Source organism: Elgaria multicarinata, chromosome 23 (assembly GCF_023053635.1).
Source record: "Elgaria multicarinata webbii isolate HBS135686 ecotype San Diego chromosome 23, rElgMul1.1.pri, whole genome shotgun sequence".
NCBI classification, from domain to species: domain Eukaryota; kingdom Metazoa; phylum Chordata; class Lepidosauria; order Squamata; family Anguidae; genus Elgaria; species Elgaria multicarinata.
The window spans coordinates 2,689,827-2,708,775 of record NC_086193.1 but is presented as its reverse complement, the minus strand read 5'-3'; the positions used below and the strand labels follow the sequence as shown (position 1 = coordinate 2,708,775).

General features: G+C 48.1%; 1 protein-coding gene across 1 annotated transcript in view; it reads right to left on the bottom strand.

Annotated features, from left to right (window-relative positions):
• Window positions 1-14,870, bottom strand: part of LOC134413178 (uncharacterized) — a 40,324-nt gene extending 25,454 nt beyond the window's left edge. Inside the window, exons 1-8 of the mRNA XM_063147307.1 lie at window positions 14,803-14,870; window positions 8,132-8,307; window positions 6,878-7,073; window positions 6,464-6,546; window positions 4,502-4,799; window positions 2,476-2,675; window positions 1,813-1,944; window positions 9-447 (exon numbers count right to left, since the gene is read on the bottom strand). Of these exons, the coding sequence (XP_063003377.1) occupies window positions 9-447; window positions 1,813-1,944; window positions 2,476-2,675; window positions 4,502-4,799; window positions 6,464-6,546; window positions 6,878-7,073; window positions 8,132-8,197 (1,414 nt within the window). The 5' untranslated portion in view covers window positions 8,198-8,307; window positions 14,803-14,870. The remainder of the gene's footprint in view (window positions 1-8; window positions 448-1,812; window positions 1,945-2,475; window positions 2,676-4,501; window positions 4,800-6,463; window positions 6,547-6,877; window positions 7,074-8,131; window positions 8,308-14,802) is intronic.
• Window positions 14,871-18,949: the final 4,079 nt, after the last annotated feature.

The window sequence follows — 18,949 nt, the reverse complement described above, 5'->3', positions numbered from 1 at the left end:
ACGCTCTTAAGGATCCTTCTTCGGCTCAGAGGATTCCTGTTGCGGGCTACCAGGTTTCTTGTCGGGGTTTTCCTGGGCTTGGAGGCCATCGCCGGCCTTCCCGTTGTCAACGCTTAGCTCCTCAGGATGTTCCACCAGATTGGGGGCAAAGGGGCCCACCACCCACGGAAGAGGGATGCTCTGTACCACGTAGTCCACCATCTCGTCCACAGACCCCCGAGCCTTGGCGATCCGTTCACGGCTCTGGAGCAAGATGGCGTTGGGCACGTCTTGGAAGGAGCTGGCGGCCGAGAAGGAAGAGTGGAGCTCCTCCACGGTGTGGCGGACCTGCTGGACTTTTTCCTGGATGCTGGCAGGAAGCCCTTGGACGCTGGCCATGAGGGTCACGCAAGACAGCTGAAGCTGATGGGTGAGGCCCCGGAACATGGCCAAAGTCTGGGACTCGACCTGTAAAATACGAAGACATGGAACTTTCTTTGGGCGACATTTGGCTGCCGGCGTGTCACAATATCCTTTTTGGGGAAACAAAATGGCATCCGTAGCGACTAAGGAGCGTGAAACAGACCATCTTTCACTTGCGTGCAAGCTACGTGGGGCCGTTTCAGTGAACCGTCATTGCTATCGAGTGCTAAAAGGGCCAAATTTGGGGTAAAACCCAACACAAGCCCGACTTAGATTAGATCCGTTGAAATGAATGGGACTAACTTAACCCTCATTCATTTCAATGGGTTGACTCCAAAGAGGCCTTCTGCTGGATTTTATCCTTAGCTTGCAAGCTGGAACAGGGAGGTTTGAGCATATAACATCGATTCTGGCCCGCTTGCATTGGCTGCCTATACGTTTCCGAGCCCAATTCAAGGTGCTGGTCTTAACCTATAAAGCCCTACATGGCTTGGGACCGCAATACCTGATGGAACGCCTCTCCCGACATGAACCTACCCGTACACTGCGCTCAACATCTAAGGTCCTCCTCCGAGTGCCTACTCCGAGGGAAGCTCGGAGGATGGCAACAAGGGACAGGGCCTTCTCAGTGGTGGCCCCCCAATTATGGAATGATCTCCCCGATTAGGCTCGCCTGGCACCAACGTTGTTATCTTTTTGGCGCCAGGTCAACGCTTTTCTCTTCCCCCAGGCATTTTAACAGCATTTAACAACGTTAAGTTTGTTTTTAATGGACCCCAGAATTGTTGTTTTTAAATGGATGCTGTTGTTTTTATACTGTTGGTTTTTATGTTTTTTTTAAATTTTGTATACTTTTTAACGTTTACCATTTTTAACTGTTGTAAACCGCCCAGAGAGCTTCGGCGGTGGGGCGGTATATAAATGCAATAAATAAACAAAATAAATAAATATAAAACAAGACAAGCAAGCTAAATTTGATCTTCGTAGCGCGTCGGGGCGGTTTGAGGCGGCAAAGCGCCAATTTATTTGGGGGTCTTCCCCACCTTTTATGGGGCACCCCACAGACTGTGCAGCGGCTCTCAGGGTATTTGTGGTTTAAGTGGGCTCCAAATCTCCCACAGTTCTTACCCCTGTCCTACAGTGATTGACACCCCCCATCCCCACCCCACCCCACCCCCCCGCGCCTCCTTGAGTGTTTCCATCATCAATGGGGACTAGAATCTTTGGAGGGAAAAAACAAAAATAGGATGAATGAGGGTGAGTGAGAAAGTAGGAATTTACAAGTGGGCAGAAGCTCTCAGCCATGTGGCAAGTGAGAGCCCCCCACCCCCATTTCAAGGGTTGGGAGAAACCAGTCTTAACAAAAAGGGGTTTCTCTCCCGACCAGAGGAAGCGAGAGGGCCGGGCTACCTCAGGCTGCACCGATGAGTCCAAGGCCTCATCCCTCCCAGTTTGCTTCTGGTTCCAGTCCAGCCACATCTGGTGTAGCTTCTCCTGACCGCCCTGTAGTTTCTGGTCCACACCCTGTTTGACATGTTCAATCTGACAAAAAATAAAAAGGACAAAAAAGGCTGGGATAGAGAAGGTCCAGAGGGAAACCCACCAGAAGTTTGATTTTTAGAGAAAAAGATCTCCAGTTAAATATTCAGGAGCTCACATGGCAGCGTGCACCTGTACGTCCCTCGTTTCTCCCTCAGCTCTGAGTGACCCCCCATTTCAAGGTCCTCCTGCCCTGAATCAAGCCAGCTCAAGCGTTCCTCAAGGAAACAGCCCTGTTCCACCGCTGACGCCTCTCCCCTGGAATGCTCGTGAAGCATTCCGTGACGTCACAGCAGCTCCACCAATGGCTGGCGAGCGACAGCCAGGAATGAAGATTCAGAGCCCGGTTGAGGAGTTCAATGTGAAGAGCAGCCTTCCTCAACCTGGGGCGCTCCAGATGTGTTGGACTGCATCTCCCAGAATGCCCCGGCTGGGGCATTCTGGGAGTTGTAGTCCAACACATCTGGAGCGCCCCAGGTTGAGGAAGGCTGGTGTAGAGGGTGGAATAAGGAGCTTTTAGCACCCCCGGCTTACCAGCACGATGGTTTGGTGGAGCTGCGAAAGGACGTCCTGGGTGCCTTGCTTGGCGTCTTTCAGCTTGGCCAGGGAGTGTTGGTAGGCCCGCTGACGGAGCTTACTGGAGAGAGACCCCAGGCGCACGAAATAGCTGCGTCGCTCTTTCTGCTGCTCTACGGTGGCCATCTCAAAGCCCTCCACAGAGGTGGCCAATTCGGCTGAGAGAGAGAGAGAGAGAAAGAGAGAGAGAGAGAAATGGTTTAGCGCACGAGTGCCAAGCCAATTTTGGAGAAACGCTGTGATGAATGGTGGGCGGGACATCCCCCCCCCCCAAAATACCAAGGTAATCTTGGACCCCTATCTGGTCTTCCAGGTTACCACCAATGGCCACACCCATTTCCCTTAGCTCCACCTTCTTTCTCCCAACACGGACTATTTATTTATTTATTATTGCATTTATATCCCACTTTTCTTCCCCCTTAAGAAACTCAAGGCGGCCTTCATAATCTTCCTCTTCTCCGTTTTATCCTCACAACAACCACCCTGTGATGTAGAATCATAGAAAAGCAGAGTTGGAAGGGGCCTACAAGGCCATTGAGTCCAACCCCCTGCTCAATGCAGGAATCCACCCTAAAGCATCCCTGACAGATGCTTGTCCAGCTGCCTCTTGAAGGCCTCTAGTGTGGGAGAGCCCACAACCTCCCTAGGTCACTGGTTCCATTGTCATACTGCTCTAACAGTCAGGAAGTTTTTCCTGATGTCCAGCTGGAATCTGGCTTCCTGTAACTTGAGCCCATTATTCCGTGTGCTGCACTCTGGGAGCATCGAGAAGAGATCCTGGCCCTCCTCTGTGTGACAACCTTTCAAGTATTTGAAGAGTGCTCTCATGTCTCCCCTCAATCTTCTCTTCTCCAGGCTCAACCTGCCCAATTCTTTCAGTCTCTCTTCATAGGGCTTTGTTTCCATTCCCCTGATCATCCTGGTTGCCCTCCTCTGAACACGCTGGGCTGAGTGTCTGTGACTGGCCCAAAGTCACCCAGTGGATTTTCATGGCCAAGTGGGGATTAGAACCCGGATCTCCTGACTCCCAGTCCAACTCTCGAACCACTACACCACACTGCTTAGTGGAACCCTGCGTTTGCGCCATTTCCTATCATTCCAAAAAGCCTCTCGCAAGGGCCGTAAGAGCTTGGAGCTACAAGGTGCCGGTATTTTGTGTGACACCCACCCCTAGAACACGCCCCAAAGAGCATCCTTGAAATAGGATCCTGGCAAGGTACTCCGCTTGCTCAAACATCCTCCAACCTGTTGCCCTCCCAGATGCATTGGGCAATCATTCCCAGCATGCTGGCCTGGGTTGATGGGAGCTGTAGTCCTGACATATTTGGAAGCTGCAGCTTGTGCAAAATGCAGCGGCCAGATTGACAACTGGAACCAGAAGGTACAAACATATAAGAACATTGGCTGCCTATAAGTTTCCGAGCCCGATTCAAGGTGCTGGTTTTAACCTATAAAGCCCTACACGGCTTGGGACCGCAATACCTGATGGAACGCCTCTCCCGACATGAACCTACCTGTACACTGCGCTCAACATCTAAGGTCCTCCTCCGAGTGCTTACTCCGAGGGAAGCTCGGAAGATGGCAACAAGGGACAGGGCCTTTTCAGTGGTGGCCCCCCCAATTATGGAATGATCTCCCCGACGAGGCTCGCCTGGCACCAACATTGTTATCTTTTCAGCGCCAGGTCAAGACTTTTCTCCTCTCCCAGGCGTTTAACAGCATTTTAACAACAGATGCTAAGTTTGCTTGTTTTTAATGGACCCCAGAACTGTTGTTGATTAAATGGATACTGTTGTTTTTATATTTTTGATGGTTTTAAATTTTGTATACTTTTGAACTTCTGTAAACCGCCCAGAGAGCTTCGGCTATGGGGCAGGATATAAATGTAATAAATAAATAAATAAATAAATATTCCGGTCGGGGTGGGGAGAAAAGACTGAGCTAGCTGACAAAAAGGAGTCCACTCAGGGAGAAGTATACGCACCCAACTCTTGATCCGTCATTGGGAGGTAATGATCCACCAGCTTCTCGGAGGTGCCTAGCACCGCATCCACACCCGTCGCCACCATCTGTCCAACTCTGGAGCCCATGACCGTGTTCACGCCGCCGGCCACCACCGACCGGGTCATCTCCACGCTGCCCTGCACGGCCCCCTTGGCCAGGCCCATCATGCCGGTGACGCTGCTGGTCACGGCTCCCTTGGTGCTGTTGACGGTGCTGGAGACGGCGTCCCGGGCGCCCGTCACTTTGGTGGAGACGAGCTCCTTCGTGTCCGCCACCACCTGGAAAGTCAGGAGAGCAAAGATGAGAAGCCGTGCATGAATACAAGGCAAGGGCCTGCGTCCCTTCGATCCTGACATTTTGTTCCCGAAAAAGGATCCTTTCAAAACCCGACAAAATGAGAAAGCCCACAAGCAATGGGATAAGCAAAAGAGATGTTTGATGTTGTCATAATGAACAACTCCAATGTGTTTCAGACCACTTGAAGGTCCTCCTTCAGGGAAACCCAGTGCGACCACGTTTTGGAAACTTCTGTCGTGTTTCCAAAAACCTCCCAATAAAGACGTCTGCCACATAATCCACAAAGCTTTATTCAGGCAATAAACACCTTTTCCCACCTGAAGAGAGTCCAACGTCTAGGAAATTCCTCTGGGCAAAACTATGCAAACTAAGAGAGACAAATGTCCTTTCAAGACAAAGGGGAAGCCTTTTCCCAGGACGCTTTAACTTCAAGGAGGCTGGTTCTGAGGAAGCCATTGGCGAGAAGCTAGCCAGGCTGACTTTCTCTCACCTACATTTAGCTCTGCTCGTTTTGAGTCTGCGGCAGACTCTAGGATCAGCCAGCCCTGAAGTGACCTCCCCGTCTGAAGAATACTGATTTCCCACAGACTGTGGGTTGTTAATGTTTTCAGTGATAAGGTCTGGCGAAGGTTCATCCCCAGCTGGTGACGAGCCCGTGGGAATCACCTCCCCTTCTCCCTGTGTAGCCTGGTATGTTTCTGGTGCCGTCTCTTCTGCTTCAGAATCTGATTCGGATTGATCGCCTGAAACTCCTTCCCCCAGCCTAAGGGGAACAGGCCCGGTCACAGACTCTTCAAACTCCAGTCCCTGGCGCGAACACAAAAAATGCTGAATTTCCCGGAAAGGCCTATAAGTGGCTGGAAATGCGTTGACAATGTTTATTACTGTGAATTAAAACACCTATTTGGCTTAACCTATTGCTCTTTGGGTCCCTTTAAAACACACACACGCTTACGAACTACTTTTTCCAAAGTTGTTTTCTAAAATAATAATAATAATAATCCACGGTTGTTAAGAAATTCTGTAGCGCAGACCTATGGCTTGGCTTAAAAAGAAAGAAAAAGTGGTATTTGCACTGTGGGCACGTATGAGGTGCACATGGCATGTGTGTGCGCGGGGGGTGGGGGGGGCACCCTACCAGAAGTGTATGCCTTTAATGGCTTTCAGAACAGCCATGAAAAAAACCCCACTTTATTCCAGTCCGCTTTGGCGTGATTTCGGGCTCTGTGTTTTAATCACGGTTTTCTCTGCTGCTGTAATTTTAATAGAATCATAGAGTCATAGAACAGCAGAGTTGGAAGGGGCCTACAAGGCCATCGAGTCCAACCCCCTGCTCAATGCAGGAATCCACCCTAAAGCATCCCTGACAGATGCTTGTCCAGCTGCCTCTTGAAGGCCTCCAGTGTGGGAGAGCCCACAACCTCCCTAGGCAACTGATTCCACCGTCGCACTGCTCTAACAGTCAGGACGTTTTTCCTGATGTCCAGCCGGAATCTGCTTGCTTATTTTATTGTTTTAATAGCTTTTAGTCCCTTTATACCATTGCCTTACTAATGGTGGGCTGTCATAAGAGGGGGGAACAACTTGAAAGGTGGGACTACTACTAGTAGTAAAGTAGGTGCAGTTGTGTTTGTGCTGTACTAACCGTCTCAGAGGGCCGTTGCAAAATGGGCAGTTTCTCCTCCAGTTTATCCAGGCCTTTGCAGGCATATTCATTAGCCGTTGCAACTGGAGAAGGAGAGAGAGAGAGTGAGCGAGTTAGTTAGTTGCTGTCAACAGAGTATTTTGCAAAGAAGCACGTAGAAATGTAAGAATGGCATGCAGATGTTTTGGCAATAGCTTTATATTTGGACAAGGCTGGCCGGTGCCCTGCAGACAGCAAAAAGTAGAATATAACCGTGCGAAAGAGAGCGACCGCTGCCGAACCTGAATGTCCAATATCTGTGCCGGTTCCTCACAGAATTGGAGAGGCCAGGCCCAGACCTCCGGGACTTGCTGACGGCTTGCTCCCCCCCCACTCCTAATACACAAGACCGAGGATAAAGCTGCGTTCACCCACTTTGAGGCTCCAGCTTGGTCAAGAGAGGCTGGGCGCTGCTTGTGGCCACGGCCACGATGGTTTTCACCCCTTTCTCTGCCACGTCGCAGACGGACTTGAGGTAGGGGTGGGTCTCTTTCGTGGAGGTGTAGGCGGCAGAGACCATGTCGTAGGTAGAGCTAACCAGCGGCAGGCTGGCTACCCGGCTGACCACATTCTGGCGAGTGAAGGAAGAGAAACACAAAAGGGAAGGGTTATACGTTGGGTGCGTAGCGCTCCTTCTAATACCGAACTCGAGTGCTGAGTGCCAACAGGACTCGAGACATAAGCAACCAGGACATGAGACAGGGAGGTACCAGCATTGAGGGGATGCTGGTGGTCTGCCAAGGAAAGCAAAAAAATAATAAAATGGAACACAACATGAGAAATGTTCTCATGGGGAAAAAATACCGCAGGGGACGTGTTCCACCCCTCAGCACTGCTGGGGGAGAAGGTCTCCTCTCCTTCCCCCAAATAAGAAAGGTATAAAAAGGTTGCATTTTATTTTATTTATTAGTACATTTTTATCCCAGCTTTTTCCCCCTCTTGTGAGGCAGCTTACATGGTCTTCCTCCTATCCCTTCTATCTAGTCCACGGTCCAATGCTCTAACCACTACACCACACTGTTTGGTAGGTTAGGCTGAAAGTCAGTGATTGGCCCAAAGTCACGCAGGATTTGAACATGGATCTCCTGAGTCCACGGTCCAGTGCTCTAACCACTACACCACACTGTCTCTTATTGCCCACTTGAAAAAGAGGGACAGAAATAAAACCGGTACAACATTAAAATAACAACCACAACAGCTTAAAATTCTTAGGTTTAAAATTCATCTGGGTAGGCCTGCACTCTCTGAAACAAGAACGCAGTTGAGCTCTGAAATCTATGTTTTCCCCGAACACTGAGTGCCAACCTTGCAATTAAAAAAATCGCACACACACAAAAATCGTATATCAAGAAAAAGTGTGCAGAAAAACCATTTTAGCCTATGTGTGGGGGAATATGTATGTTTTTTTTTAAAGTGCATTAAACTGTGTACCCCAAAATGCAGGTGCTCAGTGAGATGCGGACAAATTCATGTACGAATTCTTGTGCATGTTGAAGTTTGCAGATAGATGCGCAAATAGGAACGGGCAAATGTTAAGGTGTGAAAATCCAACAAATTGAGTGATAAAAGATGGATTTACCAGCCTCTTGCTAAGGTCAGACTCAGAGAGTGAGACTCATGTCCACATACCTGTTGTTCAGGTTCTTGGCTCGTGGGAGCAGTCTGGTTCTCCACGCTGTTTTCTTCTGATGACATGGCGCAACTAAGAGAGAAAAAGACTCGTCAGGAGTTGATGCGTCTTCCCACGGCGGCACCTACGGAACTCCACGACACTTGATACCGTGACGGACACCACAACAGGAGGTCTTAAAAAAAAAAGAAGAGAAAAAGTTGCATGAACTCAGCTAAAACAGGTTTATCAACGGCTAATTTACTGAAGCAGAACCTCAAAATCCCAAGGTAGTATACCTTGGAAGAGCATCGGGTTGCAGCATCGTTGCAGGAGAAAAAAAAGACGGCGCCTAGCTATGTCCTGGTTCAGGGTTTTGAGGGGGCTTCCCATAGGCACTAGCTCATCTCTGTGGGCCAGAGGGTGGGTGAAACAAGTAGCAACAGCCAGAAGCAATAGTAGAGCCCTGGTCTGGTTGTGGGCCCCCAGTTGGGATGTGGGTCTCAGCAATTGCCGGCCATGCCAACCAGGACAGGCCCAAATAGAAGCTCTGCTCCAAGCGGAGCTAAATTGGGGACATGTCCCCCACAACAGCTTTGGGGGGAAATTCAGCCCTCTTCCCGGTCATTCCATTTGCAGCCTCCCCGAATGATGCATCAGTCCCCAAATTGGAGTCCTCCTCAAAGACACCTAACGTGCCCCCCCCCCCCCAAAAAAAACACAGGGAATTCTCATTACAGGGGAATATCGGCAGTGGTGGGAGATTGCTCTTTTCGGGGAACCTCCCCACCACACCACACCCCACCTGCAAGACAAGCCTCCGAAAAATTCCAGAATTCCTGGGACACTGTTTGAAGGCCAAGTGGACTAGTTTCCTGGATAGTGTTTTTTTTTTTAAGAGTTAGAAGGGGTCTCAGGAGGTCATTTAGTCCAACCCCTGACTTCTCAGTACAGGAAACTCACTTCATCACCAAATCGTGGGTTTTTTTTGAACGGGGAAAAAAACTGCACAGAAGCCAGGAAGCCCAGAGACGATTGGCGGTTGGGGGGAAAGGGGTGGGGCCCTCTGGAGAATTTCAGAGGGCTGGATTGGGACCCAAGGCGAGCCAAATTTGGCACCTGGTGTTGAGATTATCCACATCTGCCTTGGAAAACCTTCTGATTGCAAACTCCCCTTTTGGTATTTCGGCATCTTCTCTCCGCCGCGTGCTCTTTACAGTAAATAAAAGTCATTTTAGTCCTCCTGCACCCCATTAAGCAGGCGATAAAGATCGGCATCCGAAGCGACTGCTGAGTTAACGCGCCAGCCCATCTTAAGCCAATGCAGTGTGACGCACTGCATTGGGACCGTGAATGGTGTCCAAATACAAATCCTCTCTCTAATTCGAGCAAATCCCTCCCAAATCTGCTCCATTTTACCAGACATTCCCCCCCCCCCCCCACACACACACAATTGCTGGCTTATTCCATTACGGGGCTCAAGGCATACCTGTCCTGAGTTCTATTGGGGGATTTGGAAAGAAACACTCAGAGGCCAGTGAGAGATTTGTATCCGAGATCGCAGGCTGGCCCAGGAGAAAACCAGTCTGACGGGGCAGCGCCCAGAAGATCGCCTCTAACGGGGATGGAAAATTTGGCCCTCTGGTGGACCCAATAAGCCATGCCACCCCCACCCCCCAACCACTGATCCTTTGGTGATGATCCAAGTTTTGTACATCACCCCCCTCAATGGGTCTGAGCATAGGAGACTGTGCTAAGAGAATGGATATCTGACTTTTGTTTGAATTACCCTGAGGAAGGACCTTTTGGGTCAGAAACACATTGGTAAATTTTAATAAACCACATCTCCATGTGCAAAATGATGCTTGGTGTGGAAAATGTGCAGAGAGAGAGAGAAGTTTTTCTCCCTCTCCCATAATACTAGAACCCAACGGGGTCCTTATCCCATGAAGCTGATGGGTGGGAGATTCAGGACAAATAAAAGGAAGGACTTCTTCACACAGCGCAGAGTTAAATTATGGAACTCACTACCACAAGATGTCGTGATGGCCACCAATTTGGATGGCTTTAAAAGGGGGTTGGATCAATTCCTGGAGGCAAAGGCTATCAATGGCTACTAGCCTTGATGGTTGTGTGCTACCTCCAGTATTCGAGGCAGTAAGCCTACGTGCACCAGTTGCTGGGGAACATGGGTGGGAGGGTGCTGTTGCACCATGTCCTGCTTGTTCATCCCTGGCCAATGGCTGGTTGGCCACTGTGTGCACAGAGTGATGGACTAGATGGACCCTTGGTCTGATCCAGCATCAGGGCACTTCTGATGTTCTTAAGGAGAAGGAGAAGGAAGAGAAGAAGATGAGGAGGAGGAGGAAGAGAAAGTTTGCACCATGTCCTGCTTGTTCATCCCTGGCCAATGGCTGGTTGGCCACTGTGTGCATAGAGTGATGGACTAGATGGATCCTCAGTCTGATCCAGCAGGGCTCTTCTGATATTCTTATGTTCTGATGGGCTGGATTGCCTTGGTCTAATCCAGCACGGTTGTTCTTTATTCCTTATGCCTGACGGAGTTGGTTCCGGTATATTGCTGCAATGGGCAATGCTGCAATGTATCAGGAATAATTGAACAGCTCAGAGACAGGGTAGAATTCTGCATTGAGCAGGGGGTTGATTCCTGCATTGAGCAGGGCGTTGGATGGTGAATAAGTCTTTTTGCTTTATTCACCATACTTAAAGCCGTGGTTTAAGGTGTCTTCTGAACACAGCCTGGCTTTTTGGCTTAACCACCATGGTTAAAGCCGTGGTTTAAGGTGTCTTCTGAACACAGCCTGGTTTTCTGGCTTAACCACCATGGTTAAAGCCATGGTTTAAGGTGTCTTCTGAACACAGCCTGGCTTTTTTGGCTTAACCACCATGGTTAAAGCCATGGTTTAAGGTGTCTTCTGAACAGGGCCTCTCTCTCTCTCTCTCTCTCTTGCACAAACATGACGGCACTTGCATTGCCGTGGGCCTGTGTGTGCTCAGAGGTTGACCTTTCCGGCACGCTGTTCTCTCGAAATGAGTACGCCCTTTTCCGTGCCCGTGGCAAGCAGCCCAGTGGGGGAAAGGGAATTCCTGGGACGGACCTGAGCCTGTTTGGCTGATACCTCCAGGCTGTTTCTCAGCCGCGGGGTGTTTTGTAGCTACCTAAGCTGCCCGTTCCGTTTCCGCCAATGGCTCATGACGGTGCAGAACCGCTTTCGGCCCGAAGGCTGGATCCATCTTCAGCGAAGTCCTCAGGGCGTGCGTCCCGTGGGTGGGGCCGGTGCCGAAAGGGCGGGGCCAAAATACCAGCATGGTTTAGCTTCGAGATTTTCCTGCCGGTAATGAAGACTTAGGAGCGGCATTTCATACTTTTAGAAGGTGGGGGAAACCGCAAAAATTCGGAAACCAACGAAAGGTCAGCGTTTGGGGCGGGAAAGGTGTGACCTTCTGGAGGGTCAAAGGAGAACCCCTAAAAAGACATTCTACACCCCTTCATTACGGCCCTGCTTCCTTGTCCCTTCACCCAACTCTTTTTCATCTAAGAACGTAAGCGCATCACAAAAGCCCTGATGCTGGATCAGACCAAGGGTCCATCTAGTCCAGCACTCGGTTCACACAGTGGCCAACCAGCCGTTGGCCAGGGACCAACAAAGCAGGACATGGTGCAACAGCACCCTCCCACCCATGTTCCCCAGCAACTGGTGCACACAGCCTTACTGCCTCGAATACTGGAGATAGCCCACAACCATCAGGGCTAGTAGCCATTGATAGCCTTTGCCTCCAGGAATTGATCCAACCCCCTTTTAAAGCCATCCAAATTGGTGGCCATCATGACATCTTGTGGCAGTGAGTTCCATAATTTAACTCTGCGCTGTGTGATGACCCCTTGGGCTCTAGTATTTTGCGAGAGGGAGAAAAATGTCTCTCTCTCCACATTCTCCGCCCCATGCATAATTTTGTACACCTCTATCATGTCTCCCCTCAGCCTCCTTTTTCCCCCGAGCTAAACAATCCCAAATGTTGATGTAACCTTCCCTCCTAGGGGAGATGCTCCAGCCCCTTCATCATTTTCGTTGCCCTTTGCTGCACTTTTTCTAGCTCTATAATATCCTTTTCTAGGTGTGGTGACCAGAACTGGACATGGTATTCTAAGTGTGGTCGCACCATAGATTTGTATAAGAGCAGTTTTATGATACTGGCCGTTTTATTCAGAATGATAGCCCATCATTCTGTTCACACAGTAGCCCAGATGGAAAACCCACAACATAACATCCCAGATCTGAGAACTGCAATACACCCTGTGGCTGAGCCAGAGATTACCAATCACCTGATTATTATTATTATTATTATTATTTACATTTATATACCGCCCCATAGTCAAAGCTCTCTGGCCAGTTTGCAAAGATTTAAAACCTGAACATTAAAAACCGATATACAAAAATTAAAACCATAAAAACAGATTATATACAATATCCAGTTCAGGGGGTAGAGCCTGAAGTCCTCTAATGTGGCTGGACTCCAACTCCCATCAGCCCTAGCCAGCAAGGGCAGGGATGATGGGAGTTGGGGTACACGCACATCAGGAAGGCCACAGACTTCACACCACTTTATTAGCCAAATTCTTTTTTTAAAAAAAGAAGAAGAGTAGTTAAATAGGATACAGGTTTGCAAGGCCTTTTAAATTTTACAAGCTTTCAGTTGATCTAACGAACAGCGGAAGAGAACACTTGGTTAAATTCTCAAGGTCAAATCAACACCAAGAGACAGTCTGGGGTAGTGGTTAGAGTTCTGGACTGCGACTCGGGAGACCCGGATTCAGGTCCCCGCTTTGGGCCAGCCCTTGACTCTCAGCCTGACCCACCTCACAGGGTTGTTGTGAGGATAAAAAACATGTATGCCACTTTGGGCGTAATGAATACAGGGCAAATTGTTCATGCATAAATTCCATTGGTTTTAACAGAAGGGAGTTGAAAACAGGTTTCCAATTTACATGGACATAAAAGCACTCAGCGTTATCGATTTAGGGTGCAATCTTAGGCATGTTTAGACAGGAAACAAATCCTATAACTCTGGGGACGTCATGGGAATTGTAGGACTTTTGTCCTATCTAAGCACGCATAGGATTGCACCCTTATTGTCCTGGTAATTTCTTATCCTAGGCATTTAATGGAATATATAACGGGCGTATACAGTAGTCTAAATTTGTCTAATATTGTATTTGAAACTGTTTTCAACGCTCTAAATTGTTTAAAATTTTGTACGTTAACATTTTTATGCTGTATTCCTCGCTGTATTTTATTATCTTTGCACTGTGATACACCGTATAGAAATGATAATAATAATAATAATAATAATAAGCCATTAACCATTAACTTGCCACAATGCTGCAAAGTGCTTTGTCTTAAGTTTAGTTTTACTTTAAAACAAAAAGATACTCAAAAGAGACTTGATTGTACGCCTGGAATGCAGTGGAGAGAGGTGAATTCATTCTGATGTGTTTTCACATGTCCTCAATGCACAAAGGACAGGCAAAAAAAGTTTGTTAAAACACCAAGACTCGGAATCAAAAACCCTAGAAACACAACGTGTATACCTGCAAAGAAACAGGAACAGCAGATATTTAAGCAAAGGCCTTCTAGAAAGAACCAACAGTACTTTTAAGGCTGCAATCCCACACACTTACCTGGGAGTAAGTCCCATGGAATTCAATGGGGCTTGCTTCTGAGTAGGCCTATATAGGATTGTAGTGTTGGACCTGCCGTTGATTAAAAAGGCAGACCCACACACCCAGCCACCCACACACAACGTGACTGTGTGTTATATATTTATATGCATCCATCTTCCTTCGTTGTTTGTGATTTCTGAGTTTGGAAACATTTCCAGAACTTTCACAGAGGATCCGGGGGACCTTTTTAACAGTGTCAATTTCTAAGAGGTCGGGAAATCCACGTGTTAATCTGTTGCAGCAGACACAATAGAGTCTAAAGCAGTGGATTATCAATCAATCAATATTGGCCTTTTCCAGTTGCCTTCCTCCACGCAATTTCCTGGGAGTGAGTTCCTTTGAACTCACGGGGTTTACTTCTGAGTAGACGTGTGAAGACGTCAGGAGATTTGTAATGATCATTAAAAAGTTGGTTTAAGGGTTGGGTGTTTGGTTTTTTAATTAAATAAAGAACTCAATTTTCTAACTTTTGTTCCTCAAGGAGGGAGCAGAAAGATTTCCCAGTCTGAAGTTACAGCCGTGTAGGTACCGACCCCACAAACGAAGCCCCCATTAGCAGAAGCAAATCCGGCCCCGCTCCACAAAATCCAGCGCAGGCTGGTGGCTCCGATTCCGGTGGGGCTGCGAATCCGATTCCGGGTTTCATTCCGAACCAGCCAGAACTCCGAAGGAGATTTCCAAATGCTGAACTCGTTTTGGAGACTGACTACCCGCACCTTGGATAGTTCCTTCGGAGTTGTGGCCGGTTCTGATTAAAAACCGGAATGGATTCGCAGCCCCACCGGAATCGGAGCCACTGACAAAAACTGGAGTCAGTTTCAATAACTCGCCCCTCCCCGCATTGCAATCTGGGAGAATTGGTTTCCCAGCACCCCCCCCTCCTCAATTGCATATGATCTTCTCCTTTAAATCATTAAAAACACAACCACGCACCCACTTTCCACTTACCTCGGGGTAATAAAACGACCACGCTGCCTCTTACGCCTGCTGGGCGACTGATCCACACCCAGGAGTGGGGCGTGGTGAGAACTTTGGATGCGGGAATTTAGCTACATTGCAGCGCGTCATAGCCAATCAGCTGAGGGGAGGACTCCGCTGCAGCCAATGGGGAGCGATGGAACGCTGCTCCGCGAACTCGTTACAAAAGGCAATGAATAAATAAATAATTTCCTCTCGCTACACGTGGGTTGGAGGTGGTCGTGGGAACGCGCGCCTGGGGGAATATTATTATTATTATTATTATTATTATTATTATTATTATTATTATTATTATTATTATTATTATTATTATTTATATAGCACCATCAATGTACATGGTGCTGTACAGAGTAAAACAGTAAATAGCAAGACTCTGCTGCATAGGCTTATAATCTAATAAAATCATAGTAAAACAATAAGGAGGGGAAGAGAATGCAAACAGGCACAGGGTAGGGTAAGCAATAATAATAATAATAATAATAATAATAATAATAATAATAATAATGCGATCTAGTTTCAAAAAGACCAGGATTATAATTTGAAATCCCGAAAATCTTCCATGTATGGTGAAGAAGAAGAAAAAAGGTTGTGTTTGCGTGTTTATATTATGATAAAACCAACCATCCAACAAGAGAGCTCCGGGGCATATACAGAAGTCTGACCCCGTGCAGATTTGGGAGTAGAAGGCAAATTTTCCGGTGCCCACTTTTGATTTCTAGCTAAACTGCAGGCAGACATTGGGACTGTACTTTGGTTGACGTTTGTGTATAATCCACTTTTTCTAGAATGGTGTAGTAGCCCGTTGAAATGGACATTATTTAACGCATGTAGGTATCTTATCTATTCACTTTTGTTGTGATCTGTTTTGCTGAAATTTACAATAAAAAGGAATATTTAAAAAAGAGATTGCACTTCTCTAAAGTCCTTTTTGTTGAATGGAAATAATAATAATAAAAAAGACTAAGGGTGAAATTCTATGTCCTACAACCCTCAGCATTCCCCGGCCAGCTATGGCTCTCTCTTTTCTCCTGCCTAAATATGCATAACATTGTGCCCTCAGGGGAGTGGGCGCAGTGAGACAGAAGCTTACAGAATTATGCAGGGTTGGGACGGAAATAACTCCCCTGCCCCCCTATAACTCTCTCGACAAAGGCCAATGAAAGTCCTGCTTTGCACGGTCTGCGGAACTCCCTGCTACAAGACGCAGCGACGAATGCGAGGTTTGATGATTTGGAGAGGGGATGTAAGACTGATTTTTGGAGCTTTGGGTAGTCCTATTGTAGGATTTCGGTAGCTGTGATGGCTAAAATCATTTATTTATTTGTTACATTCACCTCCCGTCTTTTCCTCTCTTGCCAGGAGCCTAAAGGTGGCTTCCATGGACTTTCTCCTCTCCGTTTCATCCTCACGACAATCCTGCGAGGTTGGTTAAAGCTGGGCGTCAGGGACTGACCCCAAGTTTGCCTTGCATTTTGTGTCTTGGGCTGTGTCTTGTCTTTGGTCATGCCACCCCGACCTGGTTCTCCTTTGCTGTGCATGAGTGAAGGGAACTCACCTGGTTTCACCTGCCTCTTGTCTGCTAGGGAATTGCCCTTGTTATCTCCAATTTGTGATTGGAAATAACAGGAAGGGATCCCCCTCCCTCCAGGGCTTGGGAAGGACGTGTGGCCAAGGGGGCGGGACCCACAAAAGAGGCAACCATGGGCCTCTGCAGATTAGTTTTGGCCCATGGGCTGGTTTTTTTTGCATCCCTGCCCCAAGGAAAGTATGGGGAGTCCAATTGTCCCCCGCAAGCTGCCACCCCCCTTGAAGATTGAGCGTGCTCCATAGCCGTGGAATGTTGACGGCCTGTTGGGTCGGGGGAATGGAAAAAGTTGGCGGACAGGAAAATGGAATGGAGTACTGTGGAAGAGGGCGTGGCTGGCATTGAACAGCCAACAGGACCGGCTCCCCCCTGCAACCTTTCCTTGTGTATTCTGGCAGCATCTAAGCCAGAGGCTGGAAAATTTGCCCCCTCTTAGAAGCCGGCCATGGTGTCATGGCAACTGCAGTCAGGTTGCTTTTGAACCAGTGTTCCTGTTTGCAGCCCAGGCTCAGGTTACCATAGCAACCCCCTAGATATGCTTAGCTCTCTAATGGGGGTGGGAGTCAGGGCTTTGCTCCTATCCTGCCCAGTGCTGAGTCCTGCTTTTGAGGCGGGCTGGCCGTACCCGACCGAATCGTTGCTGGCGGATCAGAGTTCCGGGTAGAGCCGAGCTTTGAATGAACGGAGAATGGAGCTATTAACATTCCTTTCGTTAAAAAAATAAATCCAGCGGTTTGTGTAAACGTTGCTTTAAAAGAACCGAGAAACGCAAAACGTCCTGTTCCACCAATACTGCTCGGAACAGGTTGGAGATTTTCAGAAAGGCCGGCTGCCGCAATGAAAAGAAGTGAATAAGCAAACACCAGAGGGCCTTTGCAAGTGTGGAAAATGCCTCCTATGCAGCCAGTCCTGTAAGGCAGGCTTGTGCCAGTTCCCGCATAGCTTAGAGGATTGAACCCGGGTAGGGTGACCCTATGAAAAGGAGGACAGGGCTCCTGTATCTTTAACAGTTGTATTGAAAAGGGAATTTCAGCAGGTGTCGTTTGTATATATCGAGAACCTGATGAAATTCCCTCTTCATCCCAACAGTTAAAGCAGCAGGAGCCCTGCCCTCTTTTAAATCTGGTCACTCTAGTATAGCTCCTGCACTTTAACTGTGGTGGCGAAGAGGGAATTTCACCAGGTTCTCCATATATACAAAGGCTGAAATTTCCTTTTCTGTGCAACTGTTAAAGATACAGGAGCCCTGTCCTCCTTTTCATATGGTCTCCCTAAACCTGGGACCTTCTGCATGCAGGGTGCCTCTCTTGCCAGGAGCCACGGCCCTGGAGCGTGTTCAGAGGAGGGCAACCAGGATGATCAGGGGTCTGGAAACAAAGCCCTATGAAGAGAGACTGAAAGAACTGGGCATTTTGAGCCTGGAGAAGAGAAGATTGAGGGGAGACATTATAGCACTCTTCAAAGACTTAAAAGGTTGTCACACAGAGGAGGGCCAGGATCTCTTCTCGATCCTCCCAGAGTACAGGACACGGAATAACGGGCTCAAGTTACAGGAAGCCAGATTCCGGCTGGACATCAGGAAAAACTTCCTGACTGTTAGAGCAGTATGACAATGGAATCAGTTACCTAGGGAGGTTCTGGGCTCTCCCACACTAGAGGCCTTCAAGAGGCAGCTGGACAACCATCTGTCAGGGATGCTTTAGGGTGGATTCCTGCATTGAGCAGGGGGTTGGACTAGATGGCCTTATAGGCCCCTTCCAGCTCTACTAGTCTAGGATTCAATGATTTGAGTCAATGTAAATTGGTACCGGTGTTTTGTTTAGGGTGACCGCATAAAAAGGAAGACGGGGCTCCTGTATCTTTAACAGTTGCATAGAAAAGGGAATTTCAGCAGGTGTCATTTGTATATACGAAGAACCTGGTGAAATTCCCTCTTTATTACAGCAGTTAAAGCTGCAGGAGCTATACTAGAGTGACCAGATTTAAAAGAGGGCAGCTTTAACTGTTGTGATGAAGAGGGAATTTCACCAGGCTCCCCATATATACAAATGACACCTGCTGAAATTCCCTTTTCAATACAACTGTAAAAGATGCAGGAGCCCTGTCCTCCTTTTCATAGGGACACAGTACTATTGGTCCCCTTCCCACTGTGTCAGGCACCCCCAGCAGGTGCCTGACTTTGCCGACCTCTGGCACTGGATAGAAATGTTAAGAAAATCCCCAATTGAATGTTTTCTGAGTTGCATGGATTATGCAGATTTGTGGACTGTTTTTAAATATATATATGGGGGGGGGGTTTGCACTGCTGTGCAGTAGTGCAAGTGCGAATTTGCAAAGAGAACCAGAATTCTTGTGGATCCCTTAAAAACAAACACCTATTCAGTCAATCCAGGATTTTCAGTGGGTTTTCCGCCCCCGCCTCTCTTCCCTCCTCCTTTTGCCTAACTCCTAATGTTCTTTTTTTCTGTCTATATCAACAGTTCCCTTTATTATTTAAAGGAAGGCGAAACAAACAGCAAACCAACGCCCGGA